At 39.0% G+C, this 26,618-nt stretch overlaps 1 protein-coding gene across 1 annotated transcript in view; it reads left to right on the top strand.

Annotated features, from left to right (window-relative positions):
- col12a1b (collagen, type XII, alpha 1b) overlaps positions 1 to 26,618 on the top strand; it is a 67,227-nt gene that overhangs the window by 17,438 nt on the left and 23,171 nt on the right. Inside the window, 46 exon segments of the mRNA XM_051139122.1 lie at positions 1,256 to 1,448; positions 1,556 to 1,680; positions 4,404 to 4,553; positions 4,712 to 4,831; positions 5,554 to 5,718; positions 5,921 to 6,067; positions 6,494 to 6,636; positions 7,356 to 7,485; positions 8,336 to 8,481; positions 9,325 to 9,454; positions 9,563 to 9,699; positions 10,616 to 10,745; positions 11,172 to 11,311; positions 11,596 to 11,728; positions 12,115 to 12,135; positions 12,849 to 12,988; positions 13,775 to 13,904; positions 14,116 to 14,255; positions 14,404 to 14,533; positions 14,876 to 15,015; positions 15,160 to 15,289; positions 15,372 to 15,511; positions 15,941 to 16,070; positions 16,170 to 16,309; positions 16,591 to 16,720; positions 16,825 to 16,964; positions 17,049 to 17,181; positions 17,289 to 17,428; positions 17,524 to 17,653; positions 17,733 to 17,872; positions 17,964 to 18,093; positions 18,790 to 18,932; positions 20,351 to 20,480; positions 20,578 to 20,720; positions 20,987 to 21,116; positions 21,707 to 21,826; positions 21,925 to 22,071; positions 22,169 to 22,285; positions 22,982 to 23,134; positions 23,235 to 23,309; positions 24,136 to 24,275; positions 24,395 to 24,518; positions 25,083 to 25,226; positions 25,430 to 25,594; positions 25,701 to 25,739; positions 26,209 to 26,347. Of these exon segments, the coding sequence (XP_050995079.1) occupies positions 1,256 to 1,448; positions 1,556 to 1,680; positions 4,404 to 4,553; positions 4,712 to 4,831; positions 5,554 to 5,718; positions 5,921 to 6,067; positions 6,494 to 6,636; positions 7,356 to 7,485; positions 8,336 to 8,481; positions 9,325 to 9,454; positions 9,563 to 9,699; positions 10,616 to 10,745; positions 11,172 to 11,311; positions 11,596 to 11,728; positions 12,115 to 12,135; positions 12,849 to 12,988; positions 13,775 to 13,904; positions 14,116 to 14,255; positions 14,404 to 14,533; positions 14,876 to 15,015; positions 15,160 to 15,289; positions 15,372 to 15,511; positions 15,941 to 16,070; positions 16,170 to 16,309; positions 16,591 to 16,720; positions 16,825 to 16,964; positions 17,049 to 17,181; positions 17,289 to 17,428; positions 17,524 to 17,653; positions 17,733 to 17,872; positions 17,964 to 18,093; positions 18,790 to 18,932; positions 20,351 to 20,480; positions 20,578 to 20,720; positions 20,987 to 21,116; positions 21,707 to 21,826; positions 21,925 to 22,071; positions 22,169 to 22,285; positions 22,982 to 23,134; positions 23,235 to 23,309; positions 24,136 to 24,275; positions 24,395 to 24,518; positions 25,083 to 25,226; positions 25,430 to 25,594; positions 25,701 to 25,739; positions 26,209 to 26,347 (6,082 nt within the window).

The following is a 26,618-nucleotide window of genomic DNA, read 5'->3' as shown; positions in this document are numbered from 1 at the left end:
GACGCTCATCCAAAGTATTTTGCTCTTGTCTTCAAGTGCAAATATCTAATAGTTCTTAAATGTGAATTTATTTTGAGAAGCAAAGTGACTATATCTAATATAAAAAGCATCACAATTAAGTAAGTTTATGCTTAAAACAAGAAAATATCTGCCAGTGGGGTCAGGAAAATCAACTTAATTCAAAGAGAAAACAAGATTGGTTTTCTGCCCCCATTTACAGATGTTTTTTTCTTGTTTTAAGCAAAAACTCACTTCCTTTTGATGTTTTTCAGTAAAAAAATATGTTCTTCTTTTGTATTTTTGTTTGATTTTTTTTAGTACAAATATCTAAAAAATCCTAAATTAAGATACATCTACTTGGGAAGTTAATTACTGAAGAAATAAAACTGAAGATTAAAAAAAGTATCAAAATTACATACTTTTTAAAAACAAAAACTTTCTTCCTACTTCATTTTCATACACTTTTTCTAATAAAAAGTGTATAAAAGTGTCTTGTTTTTAGTACAGATGTCTAAGCATTTCTAAATCAAATTTACTTGAGAAGCAAAATTACTTTTCTGAAAATAAAAGAAATTAAAATGAAATGAGTTTAGGAAAACAGGAAAAATATTTGCCAATATATCTGTCAGAAAAAAAACTTAAAACATAAAAATAAAATAAAACAAGATTATTTTCCAGACATTGTTTCTTGTTTTAATCAAAAACTAACTAAATTTTGATTTTTTTTTATTTTTTTTCGGAAAACAAGTCTTAATATCTTCAGTCATTCTGCTTCTTAAGTGTCTTTTGATTTAAGAATGTTTAGATATTTGTAATGGAAAACGAGACAAAAATACTGAAGAAAAACATCATTTTTTGTGGTGTAGGGTTATTGATTGGAACAAAGTGTTCAACTTCAGTGTGTAACTCCTAAATAATTTTTGCTGCCTGAATTATAGTATTGTTATTACGCTCAAACTCAAGATTTTCACCTTGAACGATAAAACGCATAGATTTGCATTGAAAGAAGGACTTGAGCTGTATCAAGAGACCAGAATATCACACTATTCAGGCTTTTGGCTTAGTCCAGTAAGCAACTACCCTAGCAACTGCATGACAATGTGTTAAAGAACATCCTAAACATCTTAGCGAATGTCCTAAAAACCACCCAAAGCACCTTAGCATCATGCAAGCCATATATTATTTACTATGAAAATTTCAAATCTTGTGATATTACATTAGCAAATGCTGATATCTGCTATTCTTCATCCTGCAGTGTCACCATATAAAGCCCCAAGAAACCTACAGACCTCTGAACCCACCAAAACCAGTTTCCGTGTAACCTGGGATCCCGCTCCCGGTGATGTTCGAGGGTACAAAGTCACTTTCCATCCCAGCGGTAATGATATTGATCTGGGAGAATATCTTGTGGGGCCATACGACAACACGGTTGTTCTGGAGGAACTCAGGTAATCTTTAGCATCACCTTTGGGTGTTTGTCTTAACAATAACATGCTAATCGTACTTCTCATTTTGAGTTGACACATATGGTTTCAGTTTTGTCCTTCGTTCACAGAGCTGGAACTAAATACTCCGTGGCTGTTTTTGGCATGTTTGATGGAGGTCAAAGTATGCCGTTGGCTGGGGAGGAGAAGACCACCCTCTCTGATGCACCTGAATCTCCTCCTGTTGATATCTTCGGTATAATCTCAGCACATCATACTATAACATCACACATGTATTATGTCCGTAGCATGCACTTTTTTTTTTTTTAAGGTAACAAAAAATAAAGTCAAGCACTAAGGTTAGGGCAAAAAAGACAAGCCATTAAAGCAGAATTAAATCAATGAGTTTGCATTTGTTAGTGCAGTACAACTATTATAAATAATGTTATAATAAAGAAGTGCATGATAAACATATAATAATTCAATATATAAAATATAAAAAAATTAGGTATATTGCGTTTCACAACAAAAATGTGCTTAAGTTGTGCGTTTTTGAATGGACTGCAAAAAACTGATGATTCAATTCAAGTTTCTCAATGCTATATTTAAAAAAAAAAAAAAGAATGATGAATGGGCTCGTTCTGATCAACAGAAGTGAACAAATGGACAGTTTGCATGGCGAGATTAAGCGTATGATTTGAAGTTGTGGGCTCTCAGTCTTTGGCAGCAACAGCTTCTTGAGTTTGATTCTGGCAGCTATTGGCAGGCAGTTTAAAGACTTGAGCATAGTCATAACGTAAAAGACTTTCCAGAGGGTAAGTCGTGCAGCAGTGAGGAGTTAAGCAGCATATGCAGGGAGGATGATGGAATTGTGTTGCAGGAGTTTACTTGTGAAAGAGCAAAGGTCACGCGAGGTCACGGTTTTCCACATGTCAGGACCTGATCTGGTCAAGCTGGATGGCTCTAGGTTTCTAAAAGTCAAAAAAGTTCCTAAATACTTCTTGTATTATTACGTGATTCATCAGGAAATTAAACATTCCAAAGGAAGAAAATATTTTTCTTTAGAATATTTAATCAAAATTATGCAACTTTTTATTAAATCTAATAGCTCATGCAATATTTTCATTTCAAGTCATAATCAGTACTTTCATCTCATCTGGCAACATATTTTGTGTATGAGAGTTTGCCTGTGTTTTTCCTCCCCCGTTTTTTAGCACCATAACACGAGTTCTTGGAAGAAAAATGCTCTGTTTTCAGTTCAGCACTATATTTCATCGAAGAGAGAGAGAAGGCCGCTGAATAGCACAAGATTAGGAAAGTGTTATGTTTTCTTTGACAAACCCTGCCATGCAGCTATAGAGAGCAGATTAAACTAACAGTGGTATAACGAATCATACCATCTTATAGGGGCTTTTGAATGTTTTAAAGGAGAAGTCCACTTCCAAAACAAAGATTCACATATAATGTACTTACCCCCTTGTCATCCAAGATGTTCATGTCTTTCTTTCGTCAGTCATAAAGAAATTATGTTTTTTGAGGAAAACATTTCTGCATTTTTCTCCATATAATGGACTGCTATGGTCCCCCGATTTTGAACTTCCAAAAGGCAGTTTAAATGTGGCTTCAAACAATCCCAAATGCGGTTGTAAACCGGAAAAGGGTCTTATCTATCGAAACGATCAGTTATTTTCATTAAAAAAATACAATTTAAATACTTTTTAATCCCAGATGCTCATCTTACCTTTCTCTCCATGAACTCTGTGTATTCTGGCTCAAGACAGTTAGGGTATGTCGAAAAACTCCAATCGTATTTTCTCCCTCAACTTCAAAAATAATTTCAAAATCATCCTACACTGCTGCAGAAGTTCCAACCCAGTCATTGCACTAGATAAGACCCTTCTTTCTCGGCTGGGATCATTTACAACCGCATTTGGGATCGTTTGAAGCCACAAAAACATAATTTCTTTACGACTGAAGAAAGAAAGACATGAACATCTTGGGTGACAAGGGGGTGAGTAAATTATTTGTAAATTGTTGTTCTGGAAGTGGAGTTCTCCTTTAACTTTTTTTTTCAATTTTACTTTATATTTCAATTTATTTTATGAACACATTTCTGTTTTATTGTTATGTAATTTTAATCAGTTTGGATTATTCTGCCACTAATTTTATTATTTCGGTTTATATATATTTTTTTTTAATATTTTTTTTATATAGTTACATTTTTAGTTCTATTATCCATTCTACCAACACTAAGTTTGACCAAGATTGTTTACAAGTTGAAAGTCTATATACAGCAAGCCATATAGACCATCAAATGATGGACCAATGACAATCCTGGATCAGCTAAAACCAGCGACAATCAGCTGGTACCTGATTTTAGCTCAATTTTTCCTGCAATAAACCAGTTCCACCACACTCTTTATTATGTATAATCATTTTATGAGCATGCTTGTAAACAGATCAATTTCACAAGCTATTTTTTACTTGCAGACCATGTGTGATGGTGCCCAGAGCGATCAGCAGTGCTCTAGCCTCAGTTTTGGGGCTCCTCTCACATTCAATAGGTATCTGAAGTTCTACGACGTGGAATGCGCAAAAAAGAGAAGAAGCTTGTATCTCATACATCACAAAGGGCTACTTCTTTTCTCTGTAGAACAGAAGCAATGACAATTCCAGGAAAATGGCCTCCAGGGCCGGATGCCAAAAGGAATTTGGACGCAAGGCGAGACTGAAGATTCAAAAAAGAAAACTAGGAACTGAATGGAAAGATTCTGTAGCTTCAAGAAATGAACAAGAAATAAAAGTCTTCTCTAAAAGTGTGATGCTTTTAAGTTATTGCGGTGTAAATGTGCTTTTTATTTGCTGTGAGCATGTGTACACGTCTCTTCTCTGTTTCTCATCTCTCTTTTGTTGAACTCACTGATTATACAATCACATCTAAGCTCCTCTTGGCGTTTCTCGCTGGTGTTTTACTTGCAGGAAAACCATGTATAACCACAGCCAAGGCTGATATCGTACTGCTGGTTGATGGATCCTGGAGTATCGGCCGCTTGAACTTCAAAACCATCCGGGAATTCATTGGCCGCATGGTGGGCGTCTTTGACATTGGCCCTGACAAGGTTCAAATCGGCAAGTCTCTTGTGCTTCTGTTTGCTTCACATTTTTAGATATATTGATGGTATAGTCATGCATCTGGACTCCAGATGTGAGCTTTATGCTAGGGTGCCATATTGAGTTATTAAGTCATCATCTCACTTGCATCATAATGATGTATGCTTCTCTCACAGGTTTGGCTCAGTACAGCGGGGATCCCAAAACCGAGTGGCATTTGAACGCCCACGCCACCCGTGAATCCCTGCAGAATGCTGTGACCAACTTACCCTACAAAGGCGGAAACACAATGACGGGTACTCACCCATTACACATGTGATTTATTGCTTAAAATTTTTTTTAAAGATGTACTCGTATTTGGTTCTCTGAATTCCTGAAAACAACATTTAATGGTGATTTGTGTCATTTATGTCAGTAGTGGTACCAAAAAACTGTCATAAGGTTCAATTTGTTTAAATTGCAATGCAAATTACCAATCAAAAATTACGTTTTGATATATTTACGGTAGGAAATTTACAAAATGTCTTCATGTAACTTGATCTTTACTTAATAGCTTAATGATTTGTGGCATAAAAGAAAAATCGATACTTTTGACCTATACTATGTATTGTTGGCTATTGCTACAAATATACCCTTACTACTTAGGACTGGTTTTGTGTTCCAGGGTCACAAATTGATTTTCAAAAATGATAGGAAGAACAGAAACCTATTGCCTAAACATCAAGTGCAACAGTTGGGTTACAGACTTATAAACCTTTAAAGACAGACTTACTATGTGCCATGGTGTTGCAAATTGATGCTATGCTTTGTTGAAGCCTGTGTTATTTAAACGTATTCGTTAAATAATCATGTTTAATAGCAGAATTCCTGAATACTCCATTACCCATTAATTCAGCAGAGAAATCTACACCAATCAGAGAATCGAAACAATCAAATCATGCCTAATCAGGCTTGATTTGATTCATAGATTATGTGAACAATATACTTATACGCTAACATGCTGCTTATGTTTCCAAAGGTATGGCCTTGAACTACATCCTCCAGAACAACTTCAAACCAAATGTGGGTATGAGACCCGATTCTCGTAAGATTGGCGTCCTTATTACAGACGGCAAATCTCAAGACGAGATTATAGTGAATTCTCAGAGACTGCGTGACTCGGGCATTGAGCTCTATGCCATCGGTAAGTTCTTTTCTTTTCAACATTGCTGGCATTCTGTCAATACAGTCTCAGCGGAAAATAAACATCTGTGTGCTAGAAAGAGATATAGTATTCAACCCAGTGCTCTCCTTTTCCTTTGGCAAGTCTGCAGTTTAATCTACGTCTCGTTGACCTAGATGAAGTAATTGAGGTCTTTCAATGATCATCTCCTTTTGGCTCCTAGGTGTGAAAAATGCAGATGAAAATGAGTTGCGAGCCATTGCCTCTGACCCTGATGAAATTCACATGTACAACGTCAACGACTTCTCCTTCTTGGTTGACATTGTGGACGACCTCACTGTCAACCTCTGTAATAGTGTTAAAGGCCCAGGTACAGTCACGCACTTTAGTGTATGTTTTGAATGCATAACGCTCTGTGAATTTCAACCAATCTGTCCTGGATCTGTTCTACAGACTAGAATAAAAAACCAAGAACTCCCAAAGCTCCCAAAGTTTGGCTCGGCTGAGCCGCTTGAACTCTTGCCATCCATTTTTTGATTTGCACTCTTGTTTTCCCAGACGGTTCTTTGTTTTTTTACTAATAATCTTGCTGAAAAGACTGCAAGGAAAAACTGTAGGTTGCACTCCGATACTCCTTGGGGGATAGCAGTGATTTACAGAACCCATGAAACTTGTGATATATAACCCATTTAACCTTTTGCAAGCAGCTAATAGGCCCGAGGAAGATTTACAGTCTTAACAGTAAACTGGTTTGAGAGCACTGCTCACATTTTTTCCATCGCTTTCTATGAACCAGGCGGCGGCCCAGGGACGCCCACTGATCTGGTGACTTCTGAGGTCACACACTACTCCTTCCGCGCTACCTGGATGCCACCCGACGAGCCAGTGGAGAAGTTCCGTATCGAGTACGTCCCTGCCGCCGGAGGAAATACTGAAGTGGTGAGCATTAAAAACACATACATCCTGCTTGTTCTCAAATGAAAATGCATGCAAACTTCACATACTTCTGGAATTTATGTCACTTTCATTTATTAGCATCTATACATGTATTTTTTATGCTAAGCTTGTTGCAGTGCATCCTTGGGTTTCTTTTACTCAATGCTGCCTTCAAAATCAGCCAAAACAAGTTGTCTTAGAAGGCATTAATTTTCTTAAGTTTTGCTTTGGGAGTACATTTATGATGCCTTAAAATGCTGTATAGGTAGACAGCTCACTAACATATTTATATGCGCATATCATTTATTTATTATTGTGTCCATTGAATGGTCGCTATAAAAGTCAAGTTTGATAAAGAGCAACATTTGACATTTCATTTCCATATCTCTATATACCTCTTGTGTAACCTTAATAACGTCTATAGAACAGAGCAGCTTTTATATAACGTTCATTTAAAGCTATGCTTGTCATATTTTATTTTAACGTATATGCTGTTTCTACAGTATATGTCTTAAAAGTATCATGTATCAGTATGGGTTGAAGTAGCTCCCATAAATCTCACAACATGCCCTGTGTGTTCCCTCGCCAAATTCCGACCTCTAAGAACCTGCAACTTCAGAGAGATGATTTCAGAAAGCCACATGCCTCCCCCGTTTCACCCCTCCGTCTTGTGTAATACCCCTCTCAGCAGACAATCACCTCTCTCTGATGATGCTTTACAGATGTTCGTTGATGGCGAAGAAAACACAGTTGTCCTGGTCAACTTGAACCCCATGACCGAGTATATTGTCAGGGTCTATGGAGTGATCGGTGAGGAGAGCAGCGAGCCTTTGAAAGGAACCGAAACCACATGTAAGTTAACCTTTCCTGCTGTTTATCACACTCGTTCTCCTACTGTTCAGACGAAACTCACTATATATACTTCTTTTTCCTCATCCACTGGAAACTGGATTAACTGTTATTAGCTACGTTCTAACTAGATGCCAACTAATAACCATACAGAACACCCTAGCAACTCTAGCAAGCTGTGCATGAGCAAACACCACTCACGTTTCCTGAAGTAAATATTGTTTTTTTCGTAATTGAAACAGCCTGCATTTTCCACCAAAATGCGGTGAAAATGAATGACCGAGTGTGTCATAATGCCTAAACATGATATCCTATATGTTCGGAATAGCCTACGTGTTGGGAACTTGCTAATGATGCCTGAAAATGTGTTTAGGTAGGCAGTTCAGTATTGTTTGGAGCAAAGCCAATGTAAAACCTCAAAGAAATACTGCAGCTCTTATAACATACAATTTTAATGCTGGTTTCCACATCGCAAATACGAAGCAGCTGTAAAATCTGTGAAGTGGTCCCTCGTCAACAGCTTAGTTTTGGTCTTATGAATGGACAAAGTAAACTTGAATCATTTTTACAGATTTAAAGTAAACAGAACATCTTAATTGGCTATTCTCACTTTATAGTTTTTTTTACATTTCTCACTATAATGTTTATGATCAACATTACAAGGACTTATCCCATTGTAAAGAGGGCCTTATCGTTTTGTCATGAGCCACTTGGATGCCGCGGTCATTGTAGCTTTAGCTTTATGGTCATAATTTAACCAAAGTGCAACCGCTGATGAAAATTAACAAATTTTTATTATTCGTTTTAAAGCTGTATTTTAGATCAAAGTTTTCCCTCTTTTGGATCTCCACAGTGCCCCTACCTGGTGTCACCAGCATGACTGTGTACGACGAGGCCGTGACATCCATGCGGGTCAGATGGGAGCTAGTGAGCGGAGCCAGTGGGTACTTGCTGCATTACAACAGCATCAACGCCAGCGTGCCTTCTGGAAAGATGGAGGTGAGTGCCTGTCGCGCTGACGCCTTCCAGAACAGCCTCCAGACGATCTCTCAAAATTTCCACCTCTGCTTTATTAAACCTCAAGGCAAAGTAAATCCACCTCTGCCAGCAGCTCCCTTAGTGTAGCCAGATGGTCAAAGCAGGGAGCAACTGTTTTACAATGCTGTTCGGACCTATAGGAAAGAAAATCACAAACGAGAGCAGTATGAAATTTTCCTCAACCATTTCAAATCTGTAAGCTGTCAAAGCTAGTTATTTTAGAAGTATTTAGAAGTATTGAAACATTTTTTTTTAGTTGCAAAGATACTGAAGTCTGCTCAGTCAAAATTAAACCAAACCATCTGATCTGCTATCCATGTTTATTTTATAGCTCTGCTCTTCTTGTACTGTATGTCAACTATTATTTAATTCACCTTAGGAATTTTAGAAGACTTCTGAGACTAAGTTGATAATTAAATTAGGTTGAACTGAAAACTCCATTTGTTCTCCTGAGCAGTGAAAGAGCGGCCTCTGAGCAATAAAATCTTCCTTTAGGGGGTCTGCAAAATGCAGACTTACCCAACACACAAGCTTTTTGGCAAAAACGAGTTAGTGCTGCCTGTTCTGGATCTGTTTTGTCCCTGATGTCATGTACATAATAGTACCCAAATATCAACAGATGCTGTGTGTTTTTTTGGAAAAGTCACAACCATTATCCCTGGCTGATCTGGCTGATCTGATTTAGTCTGAGACTTACCTTAACAACCAGGAGTGTGTTTATGCCAGGTGTTCCTCATAACAAGTCTTGTCTCGCTGGGCTGCAGCTTCACTAATGTCCGTCCTCTTAACTCCTCTCTCCTGCAGATGCGAGTTGCTGCAGATGTGAACGATGTCCAGCTATTGCAGCTGCTTCCAAACACGGCGTATTCGATCTCCCTGTTCGCGCTTCACGGAGAGGCATCCAGTGAACCCTTAATCGACAGAGGAGTTACTCGTATGCTAGTCTTCTCTTTATTTGTTAAAATGTTTTCAACCTGTTATTGTCAATGCGTAGTATATGTTTTTAGAAATATCAAATTAAGCGCATCTATCCCTCTTCTAGTGCCTCTGCCTCCAGCGGGTGAGCTGAGAATCACAGAAGTGACTCACAGCTCCATGCGTCTCACCTGGGACGCAGCTCCTGGGAACGTCCGCAAATACATCATCACCTACAAGCGAGAGGATGGAGACCTCAAAGAGGTGATCAAAATGTGCAGTTCACACAGCAGGGATTGTCAAAAACAAAGACTAAGTATGAGTTTAACACCAGTTTAAACATCTTTCTGTGATTGATATTTTATGGAATGTAAGATAAAATAAGACTCAAGCAGTAGATTTGCACATTAGCTTGTACTCCCTGCATTACAAGACCCCATATTATTCTTACTTTGATGTACTCATGAACCCTGGTTAGTTGGCAGGACAAACTCTAGTGCTTTACGCTGAGGACACCGCCTTTGGGAATTGGCTTCCCCCATGCCATTTTTTCCCAAAAGGAGTCTTTTATCTTTGAAGATCTACTGAGATGAACCAGTGGAACTATTTGAGATCCAAAAGGTCACATCCAAGCAAACTTGTTGATAGGAAGCAGACCGTTGTTTATCTCTTCTTAGACATTCTCTGGAACGAGGTTGAGATGACCTGATTCACTAAGCCGAACTCTGAATCCATCTTTGGATCCATACAAGGCAAAACATCGCTATTGCTGTTTATCATACTTAAGGATTTAAGTATGACGTGCATGATTCACCAAATCATGTGTCTTGTTTAGGAAAGATGTGTTGTTACTGTACCAAGTTAGCAGACTTTTTTTATTTTGCCTGGTGTACAATAAATATAACAAAGGGAGAAAAGGAGGGAGATCTCGAGCCCTTAGTTTGGGAAAAGCCCTAAGTTAAAAGGTTTCGGGTCCTAAAGAGTCCACTAAAGGTATCTTTAAGTACTGTATATTCCCCTATTTGCTGAAGTGTTCCCTTTAGTTTTCACTGTTGCACCAACTCAGATTTTAGTCCTTTTGTAATAAATGGAGATGAGGCAAGTGGGCCTGTCAAAAGCATCTCTTATTCCTTTTCTCTTGATATGTGTTAATGTTAATGTTGACGTTGGTGTTTGACAGGTTGAGGTCAACGGTGACATCACCACTCTGGTTCTCACCAGCCTCCGCTCTCAGACGGAGTATGATGTTGCCGTCACTCCCGTCTACGACGAGGGTCCAGGAAATCCCATGCTTGGCAGTGCAGTAACTGGTGAGCTTATAATCTTCACTGATTCTCCAAGACGACACCAAATGACCGATAATGTTGGTTTGGCAGCAGCAATTACTTCACGGCTGCCGGGTTTTGTTTGCTACGTTGGTGTTGAACTATGTGACTTACTGGCTACAAGACCTGCAATTTCAGCAGGTCTTTCAAGCTCCCTGTCTGGATAATGACTGCCATGTGTGACGCCACCCTTACCCAAGCCACGTGCATGTGTTCGTGGCTTTACTTTATCAGTCCCAAGGGTAAAATCCTTCATCAGTCCCAGCTGATCTCCAAGTCCGCTGACAAACAAACCACTTCCTTTTACATAGGAACACATTCGCTTGCTCCAACTTGTGAGTTCAAATGGTTCACAGTCGTCCTGTTCAGACCAGTTTCTAAATGTCACATACTTTCTCTGTTGGTATTCAGATGTGGTACCTGCGCCCAAGAACTTGAGGTTTTCGGAAGTGGGCCAGACGTCATTCAGGGCTACATGGGAGCATGGAGCACCAGACGTCGAACTGTACCGCGTCGGTTGGACCAAGCAGGGCGAGAACAAGTTCAAATACGTATGTTAACCAGCTAAATATTAGTACCATCATTTTATTCATTTAAAAGAAACTTTAGTCCAAATCAACCAAAGACTTTCGAGTTACAAACCCATTTTCTCTCACTTTTTCCAACAATGGAAAGATTCAATGAATGTTAAAATTTTGCTATGGAACCATTAATGGCAATAAATAACCTTTATTATTAAGAGTGTACCACTGATTTTAAAGCAACATCAAATTGCATTTTCACTACAAATTTAGTAAAATTTAATGTGAGACTCACCGGAATTGATTTTTTGTAGGAAATCCTGAGTCGTGAAGAGACAAGCCACGTTTTGCCAGATTTAGACCCAGACACAATGTATGACGTCACTATCACAGCCATCTACCCCGATGAGTCGGAGAGCGAGGATCTGATGGGGAGCCAACGCACATGTGAGACTAATGCACAACCGCACATGTAGAACACTGACTCTTGAGTACTGGGACAGAATGGAATAAAAACTGGATAAATAGCAATCTGTGTATAAAGGAATTCAAAACGGCCTCATTTGTCTCGACAAATCTGTTTTTTCCTGCCAGTCACTCAATGTGTCTATATGCAAAAAACACTACAAAAGTTTGGTGTCAGTAAGGTCTTTTTTTACTTTACAATATGCATATTTATATTTTTGCTTTTTTTCAGTTTAATACATATATTATTAAGTTATGCTCTAAAACTAAGGCAGGTAAGGTTTTGTCCCAGTTCTCAAGAATCAGAGCCAACACATTAACAGCTGTTGACGTTACAATAACATAATGTGTTGTTTATCTTTTTCTAGTGTCAAAGGTCATTACACCCGGTATGTTGTTTCCGAAAAGGGGAAATCTAATTGTTAATGTAAATGCTAATGAGGATGATGAACAAAGGAAGATAACGAATTGCATGTGCATTTCTGTGTTTCATCAGAAACTCATCCACTGTCATTTGTCCATCATCATTCATCATTGCCATTTCATCGCTATCATTTTGTCATCATTGTCATCTGTCATCAGTCATAAATGCGCATGCATAACATGCCCGACTTCATTGTTTTTGTTGGAAATTGCCATTTCTCCATCCCAAAAACCCATGTGCCCCATCCTTCCTTCAGGATTGACCCATAATGCTCATGTAACCAGCATAATGACTAGGGATGGGAATCGATAACCAATTCAGAATAATTAAGTAAAAAAGTACTAGAATTGAAGGATTTGTAATGAACCAAATCTATTGTTTTTAATGAACTGCTGACTGAATTACTGACTGCTTCTTCATATGATATGTTTAGTTAACATTTGGATAATTTTGATAAACTGTGCTTCAATAATAAAAGAAACATTGGATTATCTTGCCAAAATAGTTGTTTTTGTTCAGTTTACAATTCAGAATTTCCTTTAAAACCCTAAAAGAACTGGATTCGTGAAGTGGAATCAGATCCAGAATCGTTAAATCCCTCATGATTCCCATCCCTAATAATTTTTGCTACAGTTCCAAAGCCATATTTTGCTGATTGACCTTTCTGTCTACTCCCAGTGCCCAGTGGACCACCACAAAACCTTCAAGTGTTCAATGCCACCACTACAACTCTAACCGTGAAATGGGATCATGCGCCAGGCCCTGTCCAGAACTACAAAGTCACCTACCAACCTGTTGCGGGTGGAAAACCGCTGTCTGTAAGTTCAGCTGTCCCCGTTCACCCTCCATTGAGACGTTTTGAATCAGGACTTGGGTAATCTTTCAATTACGATGATGAGTGGCAGAACCTGTTTACAGAAAGTTCAAGGACCGTGTGTTAATCATTACAGCAAGCAAATGGGAACGTTGTGACAGGGAGTCATTACCAACAGACTCATCTGATGCAAACCATCACAACATGTCTGTAATATAGGCCTCAAGAATACAAAACCATTGCTGTTATGTATTTCATGACTAGGCACTTGAGATGAGCAGCCCAGCAAACATTTCCTGTTTGTTTGGGAATTGCTAACTGTATTAGAACTAAACAATGGTGCTTTTTAACCCGTTTGTTTATTAATGCAGGATGCAAAGAGAAAAAAAAAAAAAAATCATCGTAAAATTGCCATGTCCATGTGAAATGTTGGTTAATGTTTATTTACATATTATATTATGTATTGTGCATTTAGTACACACTTTTATCCAAAGTGACGTACAAAAGATGAGACAACGAGATATTTGTAAATTAGTTGTTTTTTCTTCTAACTGTGTTTAAGTGTGTGTAATGTAGATACTTAGGCTTTATTTTAAGATTTTATTTATTATTAAATAACCTTTTTTTTACTAGGAAATACTTGATTATTTACGAATGCATTTCTTGTAGTTTTTTTTTTGTTTTGTTGCACTATATTCAACATGCTTATTTTTGAGAGGGAGCCATTCTCATTTCATCGAAACCAATGAACACCAAAACAATTCTGACTATTGACATCTTTTCCAATCAGGTTCAAGTCGGTGGAAAGAAGAACAGCGTCATTCTTCAGAAGCTGACCCCTGACACCCCTTATTCCATAACTGTGGCTGCCGTCTATCGCACCGGAGAAAGTAAAGATATATCCGGCCAAGGAAAAACAAGTAAGCAGCTCCAAGGCAATCCTTTCAGCGTCCTGAAGTATTTTACGACTCCGTTTGGGAAGCAAAAACAATGATAAACTCACGTAGGGAGGATGCATTCCATAAAACATCTTGGTTTTCGCTCACATCTGGAGTTTTGTCAGATTTTTCGAGATGTTATGCAATGAAAATGAGACGGAATTATGTAACGCTGTGTGTGGTGTTCCTGTAGAAGCCTTAGGAGGAGTGAGAAACCTGCAGGTTTTGAACCCCACCATGACCACACTGAATGTTCGCTGGGAGCCAGCAGAAGGAAAAGTGAAGGAGTATAAGGTCATCTACGTGCCTGCGGCTGGCGGTGCCGAAAGCATGGTAGGACTGGTAGGACGTCTAGAATCAACTAAAGAGTAACCTACAAATTGATGTTCAGATATTGACTTGCAGACCTCAAGTGGAAGTGATTTGCAATGTTTCTTTGACTTAAACAGACCTTATACTGTATATTCTTTCATGGAAACAGGAGCAGGTATCAGGAACCACCACCAGCACAGTTCTGAGAGGCCTTCAGTCCGACACGCTTTACACTGTGACCTTAATTCCTGTTTACGCAGAGGGAGACGGCCAGCGAATGTCTGAGAATGGAAAAACAAGTGAGTTTCTCTCAGAAACCTCAGTGTTTTATTCTCAATATCTTGCTTTCACTGATTAAGAATGAAAAATAGGAGACTGAATGACTCCCTCTGACATTTCTGTCTGATTCTGTTGCCCGTAGAGATTAGAATGAGTTTACGCCAACTATACAGCCAGGGTTCTTCATGAGAAAGAGTTTTTTTAATCGGAATGTGCTGCAAAGAATCAATAAAGAATGTTTAATTTTAGGAGTGAACATGCATACTGCAATCACTCTGTCCAAACTCCAGTCTGGAAGTATGATCTGGATTATGCTTCATATACTTGATGCCAAAACAGTAAAATGGAAATCATATTTATAGGGGCTCTGGGTGGTGTGAAGAACCTGAGGGTCACCGACCCAACCATGACCTCTCTGAATGTCAAATGGGACCCCGCGGACGGTGCCGTGCGCCAATACAAAATTTTCTTCGTCCCTGCAGCTGGAGGAACTGAGGCAATGGTGGGGCTTTGTTTCTGACAACTATTATTACATAAAATGAATAAATAAAAATAAACATTTTAGAACAAAATTTCATGAGAAATTATGGTGACCAGTTCACTCAAGGTATCACTCCAGCTTTTTTTTCCCCATTGTTGTAAATAGGAACAAGTACCTGGGGCCCAAACATCTATAGTTTTAAGAAACCTGCAGCCTGATACTCCATACACCGTATCTGTGGTTCCAGTGTATCCCGCCACAGAGGGCAGGCGCCAGTCTGAGAATGGAAGGACATGTGCGTATCAGTCTAGCTCATTTATATATCTATGCGCAGACTCACTATCCTTGTTACAAAACCATTGTCTATTTCACTCTAGTGCCTCTTGGAGGTGTTCAAAACCTCCTTCTCATTAATCCCACCTTCACAACACTCACTGCCACATGGGATGCCGCCGACGGGAACGTGCAGGGTTACAAAGTGTTGTACGTGCCCACCAACGGAGGAACTGAGCTCATGGTAGGAATATCTGAATATTTCAAAGTTTGTTTATACAGTGTTGAAGTCATGAGTGGAAATCTCTCTAAAATCTAATGGCATGACTTGCAGACAGATGAATATAGACATAGTCTTCCTTTGAGGACTAGAGATGAGAGAGTGCTGCAGTGAAACTCTAACTGAATTCTTATTATGCTCAGAAACCTGCTGGGAAAGTTTACAACTGGGAGCACCAATGTTTAGATGAAGCTAGAGTAAACTGTGAAACTGATTTTATTTTGGCAAGCTACAAAGAGAGAGCGCAGTTTTCTTTTTGTTTATAAGCTTAGTTGTCTTTATCTGTTTAGATGTGTAGACCTTGCGCATCCAGTTTTTGTTAAAACAAACTAAGGTTTTTTTTTGGAATGGGTTCTAAGCAGATACTAAGCTCCAGTTTCAATGTTCTTTCAGGAACAAGTGTCTGAGAGCACCACAACATTAGTGTTGAGTAAACTCCTGCCAGACACCATGTACACAGTGACTGTTTTGCCAGTGTACGCTGAAGGAGATGGACCTCAACTCTCTGAGAAGGGAAAGACTAGTAAGGAGCTCCAAAATGACACACTGATAAATCATATGAAATATGAAGGATGTTTGGACACATTTCATCAATGCTGAGTCAATTTTGTTGTCTTCTTAGAACCTTTGGGCAGCGTGAGGAACCTACAGGTAACAGATCCAACTATCAGCACCTTGAACGTACGCTGGGAGCCGGCAGAAGGCAATGTGCGGGAATACATTGTTATTTACGTTCCTACCGGAAGCGAAAATCAGGAAGTGGTGAGAATGATTTCCATGGATGTTCCAGAAATAGCAAACAAACTGTAGTTTCTGTCGCAAACCTCACACTCATTTTAATTTGGTTTTGAAGAATGTAAATGGAGGTTTTTAGTTTATTATATAAATGATTTGTTCTTATATATGTAAATCTCACTAAATGATTGTTTATTTTACAAATTACACCTGTACAGCATTTTTAGGCTCTGCAATCAATGCTAATGTTTCCATTCTAGAGTTGCAAACAAATACATTATTTTTATTGAAACACTGCTGTCTTGCAGGATCAAGTTTCTGGAACCACCACCTCCACTGTTCTGAAGAACTTAGAGCCTGACACATCCTACACTGTGACTTTGGTGCCAGTATATCATGAGATGGAGGGCAAGCCTCTTTCTGAGAATGGAAGAACAAGTGAGTTCGTTGTGAAGATTAACATAGCCAAAAATTGAAATATGTGGGTATTGTTTATTTAAGAATGACTCTGGTGTTAAAGTTCATGTATCCTTGCTTTTCAGGACCGTTGGGTGGAGTTCGCAACCTTCAGGTTACCGATCCCACCAGCAGCACCCTCAATGTGCGATGGGAGCATGCTGACGGAAACCCTCGCAATTACAAGGTTTTCTACATCCCGCAGCCTGGAGACTCTGAGAAGATGGTAAGATGTGATGAGGTATCTTCTAACAGTTTACGTGAAGGACCTTACTCATTATGTGACCAAATCGCTTGTTTTTGTGATCAGGAACTTGTTTCAGGTGGCACGACAAGCACTGTCCTACGTAATCTCAATGCTAACACGGTATACAAGGTCACATTGTTGCCTATGTATGAAAATGACGTGGAAGGAAAACGCCAGTCAGAGAATGGAAAGACAAGTGAGTATAGAAGCTTGCAATTTTAGGATGGAGAACTCACCTGCCTCTATGAGGGATCCATGTTTATTGTCTGGAGAGGGTTCACAATGTCTGTTTTATTAACGCAGAGCCATTGGGAAATGTGAAGAACCTCCAGGTGACAGATCCAACTGTGAACTCTTTGAGAGTCCGATGGGACCCAGCAGATGGAGATGTTCGTCAGTACAATGTCATCTATGTCCCTGTTGCTGGTGGCGCTTCAAGCATGGTAATTAATTAAATCTGTCTTAATTTTGTCTTAAGTTGGTCTGTTTGCTTTGCTTGTTTATAACTAGTGTGTGGCTGTACTTATGTACTCTTCAGACCCAAGTGTCGGGAATGTCCACCAATACTGTTCTGAGAAACCTGCAACCAGACACAGAGTACAGAGTCACCGTAGTACCAGTATATCCCGATGCCGAAGGAAAGAAACAATCAGAGAATGGAAAAACAAGTGCGTACCAGCAACGTCAAGTTTAGATGGTACTCCACTGGCATGCAGAATGCTTAATTTCAATTCTTGCGATTCTCAGAGCCTCTGGGTGGAGTTAAGAACCTGCAGGTCACCGATCCTACAACCAGTTCACTGAAGGTGCGTTGGGAGCCCGCTGAGGGTAACGTCCGGCAGTATCGAATCTTCTACGTCCCAGCAAGAGGTGGTGCGGAAGACATGGTAAGAGATGCCCTAGGAGGAAGTTCTACTGTCTTTCTGGACGTGCAACTGATCTTAAATAACTTTCTGTTCATATTTCATACATCAACAGGAGCAGGTTTCTGGAGGCACCACCAACACCGTCTTGAGGAACCTTCTGTCAGACACGGTCTATACAGTGACTGTGGTTCCTGTTTATCCAGAGGGAGAGGGTCTCCGGCAGTCCGAGAAAGGAAAGACACGTAAGTGAGGTGCCAAGTGCCAAGTGACTTTTTGAGTAGAGCTGCGCTATGACTTTTCTTAGTTTTCCAAGGATTTTTGTCAGGCAGACAATAAAAGGGAGGTACCCAAGTCTTATTTTTAGACTTGGACCAAACAATCCTTCCAGAACTCCCAAGCAACTGCATAGCAACTGTGAAAACACTTTGAAACCACTCGAAATAGTCTAGCAACTGGGTTTTGTGTGCTTCACAACTCATTGTGAAGATTCAAAACAATTTATGCAAGCTAAATGTGGGTTTAACATCAGCACACTACTAAATTGTATACACAGAGCAACAACTACAGGATTAGGATGCTTGAGTTTTTTTTCCACTTATGCCGGATCCTTTGAACTCGCGTTAGAGAGTTTTTAATGGATTTCTGTGAGACTAGTCACATCTGCTTTGGTTTAAAAAGCGTACTAAGCTGTTTTAGCATCAACCCTAAATGCCCCCCCACCACCTGCCTTTCCTTTTTGGCACTTTCTCACCATAAAACCCGTCTGCGCCGCTGTCGAGTGCTTCGCTCAGCGTTCATTCCTGAACTTTACTGAGCTTCCTCCTGTTAAAACGGCTCTGTGTGAGCTGTTTGACTTCCTCTGCTGTTCTGTAAATTCCTTGTTCTCACTCTGCTGTTTTGTAGCTTCTTATTCAACACATTCTTGCCCTCGTTCACAGTTCCAAGAGTCCCACCCCGGAATATCCAGGTCTACAACCCAACTCCTAACACTCTGAATGTGCGCTGGGAACCCGCCTCGGGTCAAGTGCAGCAGTACAGGGTCACCTACGCCCCACTGAGCGGCATCCGACCTCTTGAATCTGTGAGTGACGTACAATTCTGCGTATTTACATTTATGCATTTTAGACACCCTTTTATGCAAAATGACATAAGTTATACATTTAATGTGTTCCCTGCAAATCAGAGATGAAACCCTGTATATTAAATATCGGTTGAAAGGTTTTCATTTTTTGTCACTTTACATCAGGTTTGGACACAGTTTATTCAATTAGAATACAACCAACTGATAGTTAATGTGCAGTCAAGCATCTACTTTTAAACACTCTACGCTAAGTTACTTAAAAACAGTAGCTAACTACACTTAAATTGTAAAAAGAGGCACATCATTTCAGATACTTATATTATTAGATTACAGGAAAACAACAAGGACCTCAATTAACTCGAACACATAAATTTACACAAAAAGCAGCTAATAAACCCAAAACAAAGACAATGAATTGAAAACATAATGATAAACAGCAGTATTTAACTAAATATTTATTAAACTACAACAAGTAAAATGACTTTTGTGAACCCTGCTGGGGGATGACTCACGAATCTGCGAATCTATTTATTTGAACAAGTTCATTGCTACAACAAACCATCTGAATCGATTCACTAAAATGAATTAGACTGTCCAATACTACTTGCGGGAAAGAGAGAGACAGATTGGGGTATATTTTAGGACAATGACAATGTGTTTGTTTATTGCCCTGGCTTCCTTGGTAAGCGAAGTAGCGATGGATCTTTTATTCAAGATCCATCGCTACTTAATTGACATAGTAGTTCAATATTGAACAACAGGAAACTAGTTTTTGTTCATGCTACTGCCGTTGCATCGTTAATTAAAGTCGCTCCCCAGGGCGTCATTTACGGTGTTTGTAGTAGAGAGGAGATGTTTAGGAGCTGTATAGAGTCTCTCCGGCTCACAAGTCTCCTGTATGCACAACTAAGCACAACAAGTTGGGACACAAAAGAGAAATGTTCATATCCTGCATGCTGACCCATATTTGTCAAACCCATCAGTTTGTGCCAGATCTGATTCTGTCATAAGTGTTGTTGCATGGAAAGTATGCAGCTGCCATCAGTGATGTGAAGCCTACAATGAGAAACAAATGAGCAGATGGGGTGATAATCCTGCGGTGTGTTGACAGGTAGCTGACGGGGTTTCCCTGTCACCCCCGAATCCAGTCCATCTTCTGCTCCTGCCGCCCCCTGGGGGCGATTATTGCGATTCTGACAGTATTTATGTAGCATTTAACCCTATGAGCACATCTGTTTGCATTACATATCTATTTGGAAATATTATCTTGCTCTGCTAATCTAAACAGGGTCTTAACGGTGACATCATTATGTATATTTGCATTGCCAAATTCGTAATGTCTATGCTGGGTTGTCATACAGTGGATGTTTGTGAATATACTTGTCTTTGTGTTATCTAAATGATGGTCTTTTCCACAGGTTCTTGTTCCAGGCAACATCAACAATGCTTTCCTGGATCAGCTCATCCCGGATACGCCGTACTCTGTGAATGTGATGGCGGTATATGCCGACGGTGAAGGCACAGGAATTGATGGAAAAGGAAAAACACGTGAGCTTGTGTTTAATTATTTAATGCATTTATTAAATGCATGTTATAGATCTTATTTTGAACAATAAGCCATGCATATGTTTTTTTTTTTTTTTAGTACCACGAGCTGGACCCAGGAACATGAGGGTCTTTGAAACCACCACAAGCACGATCAGCATTGGCTGGGATCACGCTGAGGGTCCCGTACAGCAATATAAGATTGCGTACGCTCCATTGACGGGAGATCCCATCACAGAATTTGTAAGTAACAGTCCACAATATTTGTTCTATATATTTAATTATTCACTCTTTCAATACTGCCACTCTTTCGACCTACAACATGAAGTAAACATAAAATTTTAAATTAACCCTATTTACTTTATTAATGAATGCTTCTTATCATACTGTGCATGATTCATCAGTGCACAATTTTCCAAAGAAACAAAAATCTTTGATTTATCAAATATTTATCAGTTGTGGTTATTTAACAAAAAGAAAAATCATGCATCTGATGGTTTTCTCTGCAGACTGTTGTTCCAGGCAACAGAAATAATGCTATCCTTCAAAATCTGCTCCCTGACACACCATACAACATCACAGTTACAGCAGTTTATCCCGAGGGACCTGGCGGATCCCTAAACGGAAATGGAAAAACACGTGAGTCACACAAACTGCTCTCGCAAAACATGCACTTCTTTAATTTCTCACCTTTCTTAGAATGCATTTTCTGTTATTGATATAAAAAAAAAACTAAAGGTTGTAACATTACTTGTTTAATGCATTTTTAATAGCATGGAATTATTTCAGCTGTTTTCAAAAAACTTTAAATTATAAGCATCTTGTAGCTTGGCAAGCTACATTTGGTGTTGTTTTAGTATTACTTATATGCTATTTTAGTGTTTATTAATATTTTGAATTAGCTTTTATTTTTTTATTTTCAGTTTTCATTTTAATTTTAGTGTAATTTAGTGTGCTTTTGGTTAAAGGAGAATATGAGTAATTAATTACTGGTAGGGCATGGTGGAGAGTTTGGAAAACTGCTGTTAGTGTTGGCCTAAGCTAGCATTAAATCTGCAAGTTAGCATGGGCTAGAATCCAGAACATCCTTCAGCTAATAGCAACACAGCACAACTGAAACAAACTGTACATCTGTGTATTTCTTGTTATAGGAGCATTTTAAACACTGCTGCTATGATATTTAGTGGTTTTTAACCACATGTCTTTCTTACTTTGAATCTAATTTTCAGTCGGCCTGTTGGCACCTCAGAGCCTGCGTGTCTCCGACGAGTGGTACACTCGCTTCCGTGTGTCCTGGGATCCGGCTCCAGCTCCAGTCATGGGATACAAACTAGTCTATCAACCAACAGGTACCAAAAACTGCAAATAACTGCATGCTTTTTAAAATTGAAATCATGAAATCATAATCAACCCTGTTTTCTTTGTTTTGTTGGCATTCCTCCTTCAGATAAAGATGAGTCTTTGGAGGTGTTTGTTGGTGACGTCACCAGCTATACCCTACATAACCTGCTTCCCGGCACAACGTATGATGTTCAGGTGTACGCCCAATACGATAGCGGTGTCAGCAAACCTCTTATAGGACAAGGAACAACTTGTACGTTTTCAAAAGTGTTTAGATTAAGTTGTGCATTTTTGGTTTTACGCCACTCAGCAAGATTCACTAATTGAGCGCAACTGTCTTGGCCTTTCAGTGTACCTCAATGTGACCAACCTGGAGACGTACAACGTTGGCTACGACAGGTTCTGCATCAAATGGACACCCCACCGCGCCGCCACATCTTACAGAATCAAGCTGAACCCTCTGGACCGTGAGTCACACTTACGATGTTTTTGTTCACTGTCTTCTGTTATGTGTTAACTAACATTGAACATTTGGGGTCAGTAAGATGATTTTGTTTTATTTATTTTTTAGAAAGTTACAGATGCATTAAACTGATCAAAAGTGAAAGTAATGAAAATTATAATGCATCATGGTTTCCACAAAAACATCTAATAAAAATGCAGAACATGATTTTAAAAATTCAGCTTTGGCATCATAAAAATAAACTAAAATTTTAAATATATTCAAATAGAAAGCTGTTATTTTACATTGTAATAATATTTCACAATATTTCACAATAGCTGTTTTTGATTAAATAAATGCAGCCTTGGTGAGCATAACTTCTTCCAAAAACATTTAAAAAATCTCACTGATTCAAAATTTTCTGATGCTAGTCTATAACTAGGTTTTTTTTTCTGGTGTGAAAACTACAGCAAAGCACACTGCTTGTAACTGTGACTTCATTCATCTAGATTAGATACTCAGACAAAGCTTTATTGTTTTGTTTATCTGAAGGCCTCTTCTTTGTTCACTTCCTCGTGACTTTTATGGAAGATACTTTCGTCAAATTCACAAATGTTGATGCTTTATCTTGCAACAGTTATAAAAAAGTACCCAAGTACCAGTAGTTCATTGGCGTTCTTTAAATATTGTGTAAAAAGACGGTTGTTTGATCTGTTTTCAGCGGCAGCTAAAGGTCAGCAGGAGATCACCATCACTGCGGGTCAGACTCAATACTGTTTCGATGGTTTGAGTCCGGACTCCCTCTACAACGCCACCGTGTTTGTCCAGACGCCCAATCTAGAGGGGCCCGGAGTCAGCACCAAAGAACGCACCCGTGAGTTCAGGCTTTATCCGGAAATGAGCAGATATTCATCCTCCTGCTGAACTTAAACAATGATCTTATGATGTGTTTTGACTTATTTTGGTTCATCTAGTTGTTAAACCCACACCTGTTCCAACAAAACCACCCACTCCTCCTCCACCACCCACTATTCCACCCGGCTGGGCAGGTAAGTGCCAACTACTACTGCCATCAGCTACTGCTTATGAAATGCATATTTCATTGATAGACCTCATCATGTTGGTTTTCTTGGCAGAAGGTTGCCACTGGGAAGCAGCACTTGCGTTTTCTTCAAAAAATGTAAAGATGGTGTTAGTAATTAGACCGCAAAGAGCAGTTCGGAAACAATAGAAGAGAATGTCCAGAGCTTTTATGGATACGTGCACTGCAAACATGTTGGAGATCTGCTTCTTTGCAACGAGTTCGGATCAAATTAATATCAGTTATAAAACCTTGGAGAAAATCCTTCTGCTAATAAAATACGGATCCTTTTCTTTTTATCTTCAGTTCATAAAAAAAATCTCTAAATTCTCGCTGGACCAATCTCAAAACCTGTTTATTCATCACACGAGAAGCCTCCAAGTGGACAAATGCTTCAATCTGCAGCGGTTTCCACTCCAGAGGAGTCATCTGGATTTAAGTAGAGAGAGATGTGGTCTAATCCACCTAGGATTATAAGCTTAGGAGAGACATTTTTTAAAAACCTGAGAATGTTCCTTGTTAATGTGGACAGGACAAAAATGACATTATTAATTAGTTCCTATTTAGACCTTCTGGTACATATTTCATATGTACGTCATTCTTGCATAATTTCTCAAGAGAGTGTGACCGATTATGACAGTAATTACAACATGGAGGTTCATTAGATTGTTTTTTGTCAGTGATTGTGTTTGTTAGTGAGATTTCATTACCCTTTTTCCACTTGTGTAAAAGTTTAATTAGAAACAAGAGCTGTTCTTGCATTCTTGCTTACAGAGTTGTTTTTGTGTTCTCAGTATGCAAGGGAGCAAAGGCAGATGTAGTTTTCCTCATCGATGGCTCCTGGAGTATCGGAGATGATAGTTTTAGCAAAGTGGTCCAGTTTGTCTTCAGTGTCGTTGGCGCCTTTGATGTCATCAGCCCATCGGGAATGCAGGTATTGCAACTCGTTTGCGACTTTGAGAAATCCAAAATGTAACAATCCAGTTAGATATATTCCATTGTTGCATCATTGTTGCTGTTTAATTATAACGCAATATATGTTTGTGTCGAAAGGTTTCATTCGTGCAGTACAGTGATGATGCAAAGACTGAGTTCAAACTCAACACGTATAATGATAAAGGCACTGCTCTTTCCGCTCTGAAACTCATCCGCTACAGAGGAGGAAACACCAAGACAGGTATCACTCAAACACACCTGACACACATTTACAGCCCTTTCCATCTAAATGTGACCCTGGACCACAAAACCAGTCTTAAGTAACACGGGTATATTTGTAGCGATAGGCAAAAATACATTTTATGGGTCAAAATGATCAGTTTTTCTTTTATGCCAAAAATCATTAGGACAAGTAAGGATCATGTTCCATGAAGATATTTTGTACTTTTTGTAGAGTATTTCCTACTGTAAATATATCAAAACCTAATTTTTGATTAGTAATATGCATTGCTGAGAACTTCATTTGGCGATTTTCTCAATATTTAGATTTTTGTTCACCCCCAGATTCCAGATTTTCAAATATTGTCAGCCAAATATTGTTCTCTTCTAGCAAACTATATAGTGGAAAGCTTATTTATTCAGCTTTCAGATGATGTATAAATCTCAGTTTCAAAAAAATGACCTTTATGACTGGTTTTGTGGTCCAGGGTCACAAATGTTATGCTGTGAAGAATTGGCAGAGATATATTTGTTAAACTTATGAGGGAAGAGTATTGTTGATGTTCTCTCTCTTTTAACATCCCAGGTGTGGCTCTGAAGCACGTGTACGAGAAGGTCTTCACTCTAGACAGTGGAATGAGAAGAAACGTACCGAAGGTTGTGGTGGCCGTAACAGATGGACGTTCTCAGGATGAAGTGAAGAAGAATGCTGCCAAGCTACAGCAAGCTGGTATTACTCACTGCTGAAAATGATACTTTTTATGACATAAACATGAGCTCATTACCCTATGATCACATCAACACCTACTTAGATTTCAAAAAGTGATGAACAGTCATTAAACACAGCCTGATTATGTCTATTTTGATTCAGGAAAACTATATGATTATGGTCACTTTAAAATAAATGTGCTAATGTGAGATGTGCCGTTTCAGGTTACAGTGTGTTTGTTGTTGGCGTGGCCGACGTGGACTTTGTCGAACTGCAGAACATTGCCAGCAAACCGAGCGAGCGCCACGTCTTCGTGGTGGACGACTTCGATGCCTTCTCCACCATTCAGGACAACCTGGTCACGTTCATCTGTGAAACCGCAACATCCAGTGAGTTAAATGTTTGTGGTACTTTACATATGATACTTTTAAGAGATTCTTTACAGCTGATCTGTTCAAACCTTAAATTAAACGTGTTTACGTTTTTCTTCCACAGCCTGTCCGTTGATCTACGTAAATGGATTCACATCACCAGGTGAGCATGTGTCATATGCAGAGTACAAACTTTCAATGTTTAATGTTCGTTCTTGCGTTCACCAAGGCTGCATTTATTTGATTAAAATACAATGAAAATAGTAATATTGTGAAATATTAGAACAATTTAAAAGAACTGTTCTGTATTTGAATATATTTTAAGATGTAATTTATTCTTGTGATGCAAAGCTGAATTTTCAGCATCGTTACTCCAGTCTCCAGTGTCACATGATCCTTCAGAAATCATTCTAATATGCTGATCTGCATATCAGGAGCCTCTGATGAATTGAAAGTTCAAAAGAACAGCATTTATTTAAAACAGAAGTCTGCTGTAACATTATAAATCTCTTTACTGTCACTTTTGATCAATTTAATGCATCCTTGCTGAATACAACATCTTACTGACCCCAAATGGTAGTGTTGCAAATGTGTTTATGTAGACCACTAACACAATTGATGTGTTCTTCCAGGATTCAGAATGCTGGAAGCTTTCAATCTGACTGAGAAGATGTACGCTAGTACCAAGGGTGTCTCTATGGAGCCTGGTTCCTTCAACAGCTACACCGCCTACAGGCTCCACAAGAACGCTTTCCTGAACCAGCCCTCATCGTGAGCTCAAACCTCTCTTGATTAGACTCTGAATGTTGATTTTGTGTGCAATTTAGTACTCATCAAGTCATCAAGCAAGACTTTGAAGAAAGAGTGCACTTTCTTTCTGACTATTAATTCTGTGGAACACAAAAGGAAGTGTTTAGTCTTTTCTGTACAGTGAAAGTAATCAGTAACCAGGCACTGTTTTACTTACGTACATAATCTGTTGTGAGATGCAAGAAGCAACAGATACACGTCTTGACATGCTGTATTTGAAAGTTAAAGGAAA

This window comes from Labeo rohita, chromosome 20 (assembly GCF_022985175.1).
Source record: "Labeo rohita strain BAU-BD-2019 chromosome 20, IGBB_LRoh.1.0, whole genome shotgun sequence".
NCBI classification, from domain to species: domain Eukaryota; kingdom Metazoa; phylum Chordata; class Actinopteri; order Cypriniformes; family Cyprinidae; genus Labeo; species Labeo rohita.
The sequence above is the reverse complement of the archived record's forward strand: the minus strand, read 5'-3'. Positions and strand labels throughout refer to the sequence as shown.